The following is a 13,196-nucleotide window of genomic DNA, read 5'->3' as shown; positions in this document are numbered from 1 at the left end:
TAAATATTAGCAAATCACACACCTGATAAGGTCTAGTATCCAGACTCTTAAAAGTCAACAACGAAAAGACAAAAGACCCAATTAAAAAATGGACAAAGGACATGAGCAGACATTTTTCCAAAAAGGATATACAAATGGCCAATAAGCATATGAAAAGATGCTCAATCTCATTACTCATTAGGTAAATTAAAGTCAAACCCACAGTGGGACACCACTTCATACCCACTAGGGTGGTTATAACCAAAAAGAGTTAAATATCAAGTACTGGCAAGGATGTGGAAAAACTGAAACCCTTGTACAATGCTGGTGGGAACATGAAATGATGCAGCCATTGTGGAAAATAGTCTGGAAGTGCCTCAAAAGTTAAACACAGCATTAGCACATGATCCAGCAATTCTACACCTAGATATCCAAAAGATCTGAAAACAAGTATTCCAAAAAATACTTGTACATGAATTTCATAGCAGTGTTATTCACAATAGCCAAAAGGTGGAAACAACTCAAATGTCCATCAACAGATGAACAGCTAAACAAAATGTGGTGTATACATACAACAGATTAGCCATAAATGAATGAAGTACTGATACATGGTACAACATCAATCTTAAAAATATGCTAAGTGAAAGAAGCCTGATACAAAAGGTCACATATTGTATGATGTCATTTATATGAAATATCCAGAACAAGTAAATTCAGAAATATAAAACAGATTGGTGGTTGCTAGGGGCTAGGTAGAGGGGCATATAAGGAAGGAAAACTTAATGGGTACAAGGTTTTCTTCTGGGTTAATGAAAATGTTTTGGAACTAGATAGACAGGTGGTTTTACAACACTGTGAATGTACTGAATGCCACTGAATTGTACACTTTTAAATGGTTAACTTTATGTTATATGAATTTCACCTCAATAAAATAATATTTAAAAAAAGCTGTTAGAAATACAAGGGGGCTATGAGAAAAAAGACTACAGTCATAGTGTTAACTTTTAAAATACGTTTAAAAATTTGGCAAATCAAAGACACAAAGAATAAATGGAGTCTTAGAAAACTGGTTAGATTAGAAAATGGATCTACTGTTTTTCTTCCAAAAGTCAAATCCAAAAACATGCCAAGTAAAAAACTTACACAATTTCCAAATGCCCATGTAACAGTTAAAAACAAAAGTGCATTACACTATGATATACTATTCCCTCAGCCTATTTCTCTATAGACATGAAGCTAAGAATGTTTTTTTCATTTTTAAAGGGTTGTAAAAAAGCAAAAAATAAGAATATGTAACAGAGACCGTATGTGGCCCACAAAACCTAAAGTATATACTATCCAATTATACTTGGGAAGTCATTTCCCATACACATGAAGAAGCTTCTGCTCAATACTGTACATGGAGAGCATTCAACTAGGAAACAATTGTTACTGTGCCACAAGGCTAGCCTCCCAAACTATAAGAAATTTATACCTGAGGGATCTGAAATGTTTTAAACCATAAAAAATCAACGTAAAAATTTTACGTGTGCATGTATGCATGTTTTACCACAATGCACCTTGCATGTTGAGGCTCATATAAGTTTTGTGCTTTTTAATGTGTGTGAACTTTGATTCACATTTAAATTAAAAAATAAACCTTAAAGCATTGAAAAAGGATAAACATCAACAAAAGGTCATGCTATGAATCTTCCTTAACTTCACCAATATCTAAAAAACAGAGTCAGTTAAACCCATTGTTGATGAACACAACAATGACCATTGTTGACGGTCTCATCCTTGAAAGCAAGCACTTCAAGCTCAGCGTTATCTGGAAAATCACAGACTTAAAGAATTTTAGAATTGAAAGAATTTATAGGGGTCACCTAATCTTCTTGGTTTATAAATAAAGCAGAAGTGACCTGCACACAGCTAATAAGCTGTATATGAAGAGGCCTAGAGAAGCAATTTAAGGAAGTGGAGTATGAGGCTTTTCTAATACATATAATGAGGATACTTTCTTGGTTATATTCAGATCTATTTTAAGCCTAGTCCCTGAGAAATAAGATTGCAGAACACTCCTCAGTTAAGAACCAATGGGAGATCCTAATTTCTGTTTCCAAAGTCCAAAAACTGACCCCGACCTCTCTCCACAGAATTACAGCTAATCATCAAGCCCCATGAGACCCCAAACTATGTTCACATCCTGTGACTTAGGTTAAAATGGACTATCCCACCCCCTACTTTTCTCTGAAAGATCTGGCAACTTCCATGCATATCTGTTTTGATTAGGTAGTATGGATGCTGTTGCTGACAGAAACAGAAAAAAATGTGAGAAGTGGAAGCCAGGAATCTTGTTGAAAACAAAATGATTTTATTACCATGACCAGTTTGTGAGTCTAAAAGGAAACTTTTAGACCACAAAGGCTGCTGATATCTCTAGTCCTAACCTTTCCGAGTACCGAATTCTTTATTTGCAATGGGATTCCCTTTCTGCAGTTTAATTTCTATTTCTACCAACAATGCGTGAGGAATTCCCAGGTTTTAACAGTGATAATCTTCTCTGCCTGGTTAGTTCCACTTTGAGTAAGACTTTTGTGAATTGGGCACTTTTAATTAATTAATTTATTTATTTATGGCTGTGTTGGGTCTTCGTTTCTGCGCGAGGGCTTTCTCTAGTTGTGGCAAGCGGGGGCCACTCTTCATCACGGTGCGCGGGCCTCTCACTATCGCGGCCTCTCTTGTTGCGGAGCACAGGCTCCAGACGCTCAGGCTCAGTAATTGTGGCGCACGGGGCCCAGCTGCTCCGCGGCATGTGGGATCTTCCCAGACCAGGGCTCGAACCCGTGTCCCCTGCATTGGCAGGCAGATTCTCAACCACTGCGCCACCAGGGAAGCCCCGGGCACTTTTAAAAATTAAGTTTTCAGGGACTTCCCTGGTGGCGCAGTGGTTAAGAATCTGCCTGCCAATGCAGGGGACACGGGTTCAATCCCTGCTCTGGGAAGATCCCACATGTCGCAGAGCAACTAAGCCCATACGCCACAACTACTGAGCCTGTGCTTTAGAGCCCACGAGCCACAACTACTTAGCCCACGTGCCGCAACTACTGAAGCCCGCGTGCCTAGAGCCAGTGCTCCACAAGAGAAGCCACTGCAATGAGAAGCCCGTGCACTGCAACAAAGAGTAGCCCCCGCTCGCTGCAACTAGAGAAAGCTCGCACACAGCAACAAAGGCCCAACGCAGCCAAAAAATACATTAATTAAAAATTAACTTTTCAGTAACTGGCTGTAAAATTGGAAATATCCACATTACCTCCATCACAAGGGTGCCTGAGAGAGTGAAGAAATTACAATTTGATACAAATTATCCTGAAACAGAAAGAATGCTAACCATTTTCAGTATTAGCAAGGTCATTTTCTTTCTTTTTCATTGAAGTATAGTTGATGTACAATATTATATAAATTACAGGTGTACTATGCAGTGATTCATAATTTTTAAAGGTTATACTCCATTTACAGCTATTATAAAATACTGGCTATATTCCCCAGGTTGTACAATATATCCTTGTAGCTTATTTTATACCTAATAGTTTGTACCTTTTAATTGCCCCTCCCCCCACTGGTAACCACTAGTTTGTTCTCTATATCTGTGAGCCCGCTTTTCTGTTATATTCACTAGTTTGCTGTACTTTTTAGATTCCACATATAAGTGATATACAGTATTTGTCTTTCTCTGACTTATTTCACTTAGCATAATGCTCTCCAAGTCCATCCATGTTGCTACATATGGGAAAATTTCATTCTTTTTTTAATGGCTGAGTAGTATATTCTGTAGTATATATATACCACATCTTCTTTATCCTTTCGTCTGTTGATGGACATTTAGGTTGCTTCCCTATCTTGGCAATTTCCATAGTGGCTGCACCAATTTACATTCCCACCAACAGTGTATGGGGGCCAAGGTCATTTTCTTTATGAGGACAATATGATCAAAAATATATTACCTTACATACTTAAAAATTAAGATGGTAAATTTTATGTTTTTAGCTACAATTAAAAATAAAATATAAATTTAAAAAATTACCTTCCATTGATAGACAGATAAACAAAATGTGGTATATATGGTATAAATACAATGGAACAGTATACAACCTTGAAGAGGAAAGAAATTCTGACACATGCCACACATGGATGAATCTTGAAGACATTAAGCTAACTGGAATAAGACAGACACAAAAGGACAAATAATAACTTCTATGAGGTAGTCAAATTCATAGAGACATAAAGTAGAATGGTGGTTACCAGGGGCTGGGGAGAGTGGGAAATGGGGAGTTACTGTTTAATGGGTATAGATTTTTTTAGTTTGGAATGATGAAAAAAGTTCTGGAGATGGACAGTAGTGATGGTTGCATGACAATGTGAATGTATTTTATGCCACTGAACTGTATACTTAAAAATGGCTAAAACAGTAAATTTTATGTCTATTTTACCAGAGTAAGAAAAAATATTACCTTGTAGGTCTCCAATCATCTCAGAATCATGACCTCTGTCTCTTCGTTCAGCTTCTAATACAGCTTGCAGCTGGTAATAATCCTTGTCCATCTGTGACTTGGAATTCTCCAAAATTCTGCTTCTCTCCTGCAATTCTCTATTCAGGGACTCTAGCTGAGTAATTGATTTGCTCATCTCGGTGTGACTCTTCCTTAATCTTACAGCTGTGTCTGATTCTGTCCTAAGTAAGTCGTTGGCTTCTTCTAGCTAATTAAAAAAGAGAGCAAGAAAATAGTTTTTTACCAAAACACAGTCAAACTTATTTTGATTTAAAAAAAAAAAAAAACCTCACTCCAAAAACTTACCTGCTTTTGTAATTGTGCCAGCTTCTCATTAGCAAGGTGTGAATTCTGACTGACTTTCTTTAAGTCTTCCAACTGATCCTTTAATGTAGAAACTAGAAAATGAAGGAATAATACGTAAGTTTTCATAGAGAAAACATATAAATCCCTTTTAAAAAATGAAATTTGGTCTTAGGCCATAAAAGTCAGCTATATTAGGTCCATATTCCATCTTGGAAGTACCTACATTTTAAATGTATCAAAAAAGTAGAGCACTGTTTTATAGTACAGAATGCAAAAACAGATTTGTTTCCACTGCTGTAATATTTTAAATTCTTTTATTCCTTTCATAAAGGTTAATCTATTAGTGAAATGATATAAAGCTAATTTTAATATTATCTATTTTTGAATAGTACAAATCTTTGATTAGTTCAATTATTTTTAAAATGGTTCAACTAGTGGCAGGGAAGGAATAAAGACGCAGACATACAGAATGGACTTGAGGATACAGGGTGGGGTGGCAGGGGGGAGCTGGGACGAAGGAAGAGAGTAGCATTGACATATATACACTGACAAATGTAAAATGGATGGCTAGTGGGAAGCAGCAGCATAGCACAGGGAGATCAGCTCGATGTTTTGTGACGACCTAGAGGGATGGTATAGGGAGGGTGGGAAGGAGGCTCACGGGGGACAGGGGATGGGGATATATGTATACATATAGCTGATCCACTTTATTATACAGCAGAAACACAACACTGTAAAGCAATTATACTCCAATAAAGATGTAACTAACTAAATAAATAAAATGCTTCAAAATTCAAAAGGTACCAAATGGTGTATAGTATAGCATGAGTCTTTCTCCCTCCACGTCGTCTCCCAGCCCCTCTGGCTCTCCTCCCCAGCAACAACTATTACTAATTTCTTGCATATCCTTCCTAAGATAGTCTGTGTATCCATACCCTAATATATAAAAACACAAATATATGTTTTCACATGCATATCTATATATACACACACACACACACACACTTAAACATATATAGATAAGCAATCTTGTTTTAAACAATCTGTACTTTTTTTGGTGAAGATACATTTTAGAGATTCTTTTATAACAGTTTATAAAGAGATACTTTATTCTTTTTAAAAAATTATTTTTAAATTCTTTTTTTAAAATTAATTAATTAATTTATTTATTTATTTTTTGCTGCGTTGGGTCTTCATTGTTGTGCGAGGGCTTTTCTCTAGTTGGGCTACTCTTCGTTGCGGTGCATGGGCTTCTCATTGCGGTGGCTTCTCTTGTTGCGGAGCACAGGCTCTAGGAGCGTGGGCTTCAGTAGTTGTGGCATGTGGGCTCAGTAGTTGTGGCTCACGGGCTTAGTTGCTCCGCAGCATGTGGGATCTTCCCAGACCAGGGCTTGAACCCATGTCCCCTGCATTGGCAGGCAGATTCTTAACCACTGCGCTACCAGGGAAGCCCAAGAGATACTTTATTTTTTTATAAAATGCATAGTATTCTACCATATATACTAAAATTTATTATACCACTTGATTACATTTACATTGTTTATAATTTTTGCCATTTTAAACAATTCTAAAATGAATAGCTTTGTTTCTATATCAGTATGCATGTGCACAAGTGTATGTGAAATAAATTTCTAGAAGTGAAATCACTGGATCAAAGGATGTAGAAAGCTATTTTAAATTTGTAACACTAATATCAAAAATTCTAGTCTTGTTGTTCTAAAATGTGGCTACTTGTTAGGAGTGCCTAGAGAGCTTATTAAAAATACCAATGCCCAGTCCACGTGTCTAGATCAATTAAATTAGAATTTCTGAAGTTTAGGCATTAATTTTCTTTGAAGTTTCCCAAGAAATTCCAATATACACACAAGGATAAAAATCACTACTCTAGCTAAAATATTACTACTGAATTTAGTATGTTATACATAAATTTTGGGACATGGGTATTTAGCTCTTGAGGTGTCTTAGGACTGTGGCTTCAAAAATATATAACAGGCACTAAATTTAAGACCACCTCAAGATGAAGACCTCAAGATAGTGTTAGAAATTCCAGTGTTTTTCAAAGGAAGTAACAATTTACCTTCATTTTCTACATTCCTCCTCTTCTCATTTTCCTGTTCTGCTTTTCTTTGGTACTCATTAATTCTATGCTGTAGCAACATTTTCTCCTTCTCAATCTGAGACACTGTAGATTCTAGGTTTCTTCTTTGATTCCCCTGAAATTATGAGAAAAGTTACCACTACAATTAATACTCCTCATTTATTCAAGGGAATACTCTGTTATTTTTTAATAAAGTACACAATTACTTAAGATAGATATTTTGGTTTCAAAATCAGATAATACTTCCTAACAACAACAACTTTCTAATAGTAGAATTAGCTTGCCTTAGAAGAAAACAGTGAGAATCCCCTTATTTTAACTAGACATACAAAATTTTCAGAGATTTTTAAAAAATTCCTGAATATAAAAAACCCTATGAATCTTGTCAGACTGAAGGTCGAACACATTGTATTCGAACACATTAAGATGAACACATTGTATTATATTACCAATATTTTGGTTTATTTACAATCCTAAATTTTAAGACATGAAATATAAAAGGCATCAGATAATAACTACATATTTGATAATTAAATGGTGTAAAACTCAAATGATACCAAAGATTAGAGTGTTTGTAGTAAGTTCACCAGTCCCTGTATGAGGTCTCCCTTAATCCCCTCCCTATCTCTGTAACAACTTACCTTTCCTAAGATGTTCTATGTATGTACCTACTAATGCATATTCAAAAGTAATGAAAGAAATATTTATTTTAGAAAATGAAACTAAGGGGAGGGGAGGGTTAAAGAAAAAAATACTCCAAATTCCACAACTTAAAAAAATGTATCTTCTGTTTCTGAGCTACCACTATCAGCATATTCTGCTTTTGATGCTTCATTTTTATCTTTAAGACTCCACACTGGACAAACCTCCTTTATAGTGCGTGCTTTTCTGGGCTTTTCCATTTTTAAGTGAAATCCATCTTTTAAGTAAGATGCTGTCAGAGAGATTTAGTAAAATTTGACAGAGATCATCCAAAATCTTTCCAATTGTAAGATTTTATCATTCTAACTTTCATATTTTCATTTTGAAATTTTGAAATTTAAAATTCTACATTTCAGAAGTTGCAAAGACAGTACATGTACCCTACCAGTCAGTTTCCCCTAATAGTTACATTATTAACAATGGTACAATAACAAAATCAGGAAATTGATATTGGTATAAAGCATGTGTAGTTCGATGTCATTTTATCTCATGTGTAGATTCATGTAACCACCACCACAATCAAGACACAGAACTGTTCCATCAGCACAATGATCTCCTTCCAGCCACTACTTATAGCTACATGCATCCCTCACTTCTCCCACCACCTATATCCCTGGCAACCAATAACAGGAGGTCCTCCATCTGCATAATTTTGCCATTTTGAAAATGTTATATTAATGGAATCATACAGTATGGACCTTTTGAGATTAGCTTTTTACATTCAACAAAATATCCTTGAGATCGATCCAAGTTGCTGTGTGTAACAACAGTTCATTTTCCCTGTCTACAGCGTCTTCATCCTCTTATCAGGGTCTTTCACAGAGAAAGTTTTGATGAAGTCCAAGTTATTGAATTTTTTTCCTTATATGGATCATAGTTGTGGTGTAATGTGTAACTCTTCACCAAGCTGCAGGTCCCAAGGACTTTCCCCTGTTTTTTCCCTAGAAGTTTTATATTTTTTATGTCCCTATTTAAATCTATGGTCTGTTTTAAGTTAATATTTGCATAAGATGTGAGACTGAGGTTGAGGTCCATATCTTGGCCTATGAATACCTAATTGCTCCAGCACCACTTGCTAAAAAGACTATCCTTCCTCCACTGAATTGCTTTTGCACCTTGGTCAAAAATCAGCGGGCCATGATTGAGGGATACTGATCCATAGTTTTCTTTGTAGTACTGTCTTTGCTAGATTTTGGTATCTTGGTAATTCTAGCCTCATAAAATTCACTGGGGAATGTTCCCTTCTTTTATATTTTCTAGAAGAGAGAGTGTAGAATTGGTGTTAATTCTTCTTAAAACACTTGGTAGGGACTTCCCTGGCGGTCCAGTGGTTAAGACATCCCCTTCCAATGCAGGGAGTGCGGGGTTTGATCCCTAGTCAGGGAGCTAAGATCCCACATGCCTTGGGGCCAAAAAACAAAAACATAAAACAGAAGCAATATTGTAACAAATTCAATAAAGACTTTAAAAAATGGTCCACATCAAAAAAAAAAAAATCTTAAAAAAACACTGGGTAGAACTCTCTAGTAAAGCCATCTGTCCTGAAGATTAATTTTTGGGGGAGCTTTTAAATTATGAATTCACTTTAATAGTTATATAGGGCTATTCAAATAATGTATTTCACATTGTGTGAGTTGCGGCAGTTTGTATTTCTGGAGGAATTAGTCCGTTTCACCTAAATATTACACTTACTTGTTTGGAACTGTTTATAGTATTCCCTTAAGAATTTTTTTTTTTTAATATCTGTAGAGTCTGTAGGAATATGCCCTGTTTTATTCCTGATACTGATCATTTGTGTCCTTTCTTTCCTTTGACAATCTTGCTAGAGGTTGGTCCATTTTGTTGATCTTTCCAAACAGCTGGGTTTTTATTATCACTGATTTTCTCTATTATTTTTCTGTTTTCAATTCCACTGATTTCTGCTCTTTATTTTTCCTTCCTTCTCCTTGCTTTGGGTTTATTTTGCTCGTCTTTTTCTAGGTTCCTGAGGTAGGAGCTTAGATAACTGATTTGAGACTTCTCGTCTTTTCTAATGTAAACATTTAGTGTTTACATTTCCCTTAGAGCACTATGTTAGCTGCATCCCACAAATTTTGATGTTTTATTTTCATTTTCATTGTTCAAATATTTTTAAAAGATGAAGATCCAAAACTTTGAAAAATAACTTTATGAGATATAATTAACATTCCAAAGTATTTTTTCATTCCCCTTGAGACTCTTTGACCTATGGATTATTTAGAACTGTGTTGTTTAGTTTCCACGTGTTTGTAGATTTGCCTAATACTTTTCTGTTATTCATTCTGGTTTGGTCACATTTTGGTCAGAGAACACACTCTGTATGATTTTAATTCTTTGAAATCTGGAGAAGTTTGCTTAGGATGTGGTCTATCTTGGTGTGTGTTTCTTTAGTGCTTGAAAAACATGTGTCCTTTGCTATTGCTGGGTGGAGGGTTCTACAAATGTTGAATAGATCCTATTGGCTGATGGTGTGGCTGAGTTCTCCTATATGTTTGCTGATCCTCTGTCTAGAGAATGGTATTTAAAAAGTCTCCAACAGTAATCGCAGATTTGTCTACTTCTCCTTTCAGTTTTATCAGCTTTTGCTTCACAAATTTTGTAGCTCTTCTGTTTGATGAATACAAATTTAGGAAAGTTACATCTTCTCAGAGGATTGACATTTTTGTCATTCTGCAATGTCCCTCTGCCCCTGGTAATTTTCTTTGTCCTAAAGTCTACTTTACCTGATATCAATATTGCCATTGCTACCTTCTTTTTGCTAATGCTTACATGCTGTATTTTTCCATCTTCTTACTTTTAACTTGGCTATATTGTTACATTTGAAGAGAGTTTCTGGTGGACAGCATACAGGTAGGTAATTTTAAAAAATCTACTCTGACAATCTATCTTAATTGATGTTGCATTTAATTTACACTTAATATAATTACTGATATGTTAGAGTTAAGCCTCCCATTTTGTTTTGTCCCATGTTTTCTTTCTTGTCTTTCTGTAGGTTACTTGAACATTTTTTGGAATTCTATTTGATTTACTAGTGTTTTTAAGTGTATCTCTTTGTATAATTTTTATCAGTGGCTGCTCTAGGTATTACATTATATTACTAGTGTTGGCATATTACCAGTTTGACTAAAGTGTAAAACCTTACCTCCCTTTACACCCATTTATAATTGTCTTAAAAATTTCTTCTATATACATGGAGAACCACATTAGACAATGCTGTCATTTCTGCTTCAACTGTCAACTCTAACATAAAAGAACTTAAGAGGAGAAGGAGAGTGAGAGTGTAGTGTGTTTACCCATATTCTAGAACCATGTTGAAATTTTAGTACATAAATTTCAGTTCAGTGGTTCTTTTTTTTTTTTTTTTTAAAGATTGATTGATTGCTATGTTGGGTCTTCGTTTCTGTGCGAGGGCTTTGTCTAGTTGCGGCAAGCGGGGGCCACTCTTCATCGCGGTGCGCGGGCCTCTCACTATCGCGGGCTCTCTTGTTGCGGAGCACAGGCTCCAGATGCGCAGGCTCAGTAGTTGTGGCTCACGGGCCTAGTTGCTCCGCGGCATGTGGGATCTTCCCAGACCAGGGCTCGAACCCGTGTCCCCTGCATTGGCAGGCAGATTCTCAACCACTGCGCCACCAGGGAAGCCCAGTTCAGTGGTTCTTAATAGTTGAATTTGTCTATCTCTTTCTGCTACAGTTCCAGATTCAATTTCTGATCTGTTGCTCCTTTCTCACCTTTCAACTATTAAGAACCACTGAACTGAAATTTATGTACTAAAATTTCAACATGGTTCTAGAATAAAACCACACAAAAGAAACTAAAGTATAATCTAATTTCACTTGAACCTGCAGCTCCAAAGTGAGGCTTTCATCATAATTCTTTGGTCCTGTTCTGTATTGCAACCTATAAAGTTCAAATGTAATTTTCTCAGAAAACAATCTGAAAGAGGGGAAAAGTCTCAAAAAGGAAAACTTCTGATTAGAAAACAAAAAGTACCTCTTCATCCAATTCTTTCATTATCTTGTCGAGTTTTATGTTTGAAGTTCTGTAAAAGCAAAAGCAATACAGATTATAGATATATTTACTTTTTATAGCTTGGGGTGAAACACCACATTCCTTACTTTTCCATTTAGCTAAGATTTCTTAACCTTTCTTGTGTGTGCTGTGGATCCCTTTGGCAGTCAGTCTGGTGAAGCCTATGGCATTTTCTCAGAATAATATTTTAAAAGCATAAAATAAAATACATAGGATTAAAAGAAACCAAAATTATACTGAAATACAGTCATAAACTTTTTTAAAAAAGTATGATTCATTAATATATGCATTTTATTAATATATTAAATAAGATCTAGCAGCAGTAATTTTAAAGTAGTAATGAGCATAAATGGTATTTAGAGATAAATAACTGCATTCTGAGATAATATTTGTGATTTCTATTGGTAATAAAAAATTCACAGCTACTGCTAATAACTGTGGATTATTCACTGTGTTCATAATTAAAGAAAATGCTGAATTTCAGCTAAAGGTTACAGAAAAGATTCACGTTTGTCACCCAAGTTTAAGGACCTCGATTTCCATCCATGGATGCTTTAGGAGAGGTCTATGGATTCTAGATTAAGGATCCCTGAATTCCCTCATGCAATACTCGCTACTAAACAAAGATTAACCATTTAACCTTTAATATAAGAGTAAGTAAATGACGGGAAAGGTGGCATATATATAGCAGTAAATGCACCACTTGGCAACTTGGGCAAAAATCTGAGATAAACTGAAAGTGTATTATTATCTCCATCACAATTCATTTTTGGGGCTCTAAACCTATTTCTGAGCTTCAAATCTGTAGTACATGCAACGTTTCATATGGATGTCTTACCAAATAGCTCATTCAGCATGTCCAAAGCTAAATGAATTCCCTCTGCCCAGCGACCCCTCCCACAATACCAACCTGCTTCTCCTCTACTGTCCCAAAGTAAAGCACTCTGCCTGGGAATCCTCCTTGACTCATCTTCCTCCCTCATTCTCATTTAGGTGAATAAATGTCAAATGCTGCCTAATTAACCAGGGAGTTCTTTTTTAAAAGCAAATTTGATCTTTTGTTTTATTTTTAAGTTTAATAACTTTTAATGTTTTTTCATCACCCTTAGGATAAATCCCAAATTTCTTAGCTTTTCAAAGACAGAGTGTTTTAAGATCTAGACTCTGTCAACCTTCCCAGTTTCATCTCAGGCCATCCCCCCCACCACACACACATCCATTTTCATATGATTATTGGCCACTTTGGCCACTCTTATTTCCTCCTTAAATTGATCCCTACCACCACCACTACCACTAATTTGTCATTTGCCTTTTAATTTTAACTATAGAAACTGCTCAACATTTATGTAATAATATCTATCCATTTCCTCTCCTTATTTCTATGTTTTATACCTAGAAATTCCTTCCAAATACTGGGCTCAGTTAATTATTTCCTTAAAGTGCTTTTCTAAAAAAAGCTTATATTAGATGCTTAACTATTTAATCTATAAGGAACTGTAGGTAGTGAGCAGTTTACTTGTTTCCTCTCCCCCACT

The 13,196-nt window shown here is 35.7% G+C and overlaps 1 protein-coding gene across 3 annotated transcripts in view; it reads right to left on the bottom strand.

Moving 5' to 3' along the window:
- ROCK1 (Rho associated coiled-coil containing protein kinase 1) overlaps positions 1–13,196 on the bottom strand; it is a 139,195-nt gene that overhangs the window by 38,983 nt on the left and 87,016 nt on the right. For all 3 annotated transcript variants that reach the window (XM_082353488.1, XM_082353489.1, XM_082353490.1), the window contains 4 exons: positions 11,623–11,671; positions 6,892–7,027; positions 4,815–4,906; positions 4,470–4,716 (listed from right to left, as the gene is read on the bottom strand). In XM_082353488.1, coding sequence (XP_082209614.1) covers positions 4,470–4,716; positions 4,815–4,906; positions 6,892–7,027; positions 11,623–11,671 — 524 coding nt within the window. The remainder of the gene's footprint in view (positions 1–4,469; positions 4,717–4,814; positions 4,907–6,891; positions 7,028–11,622; positions 11,672–13,196) is intronic.

This window comes from Balaenoptera borealis, assembly GCF_965194805.1.
Source record: "Balaenoptera borealis genome assembly, chromosome: 14".
NCBI lineage: Eukaryota > Metazoa > Chordata > Mammalia > Artiodactyla > Balaenopteridae > Balaenoptera > Balaenoptera borealis.
The sequence above is the reverse complement of the archived record's forward strand: the minus strand, read 5'-3'. Positions and strand labels throughout refer to the sequence as shown.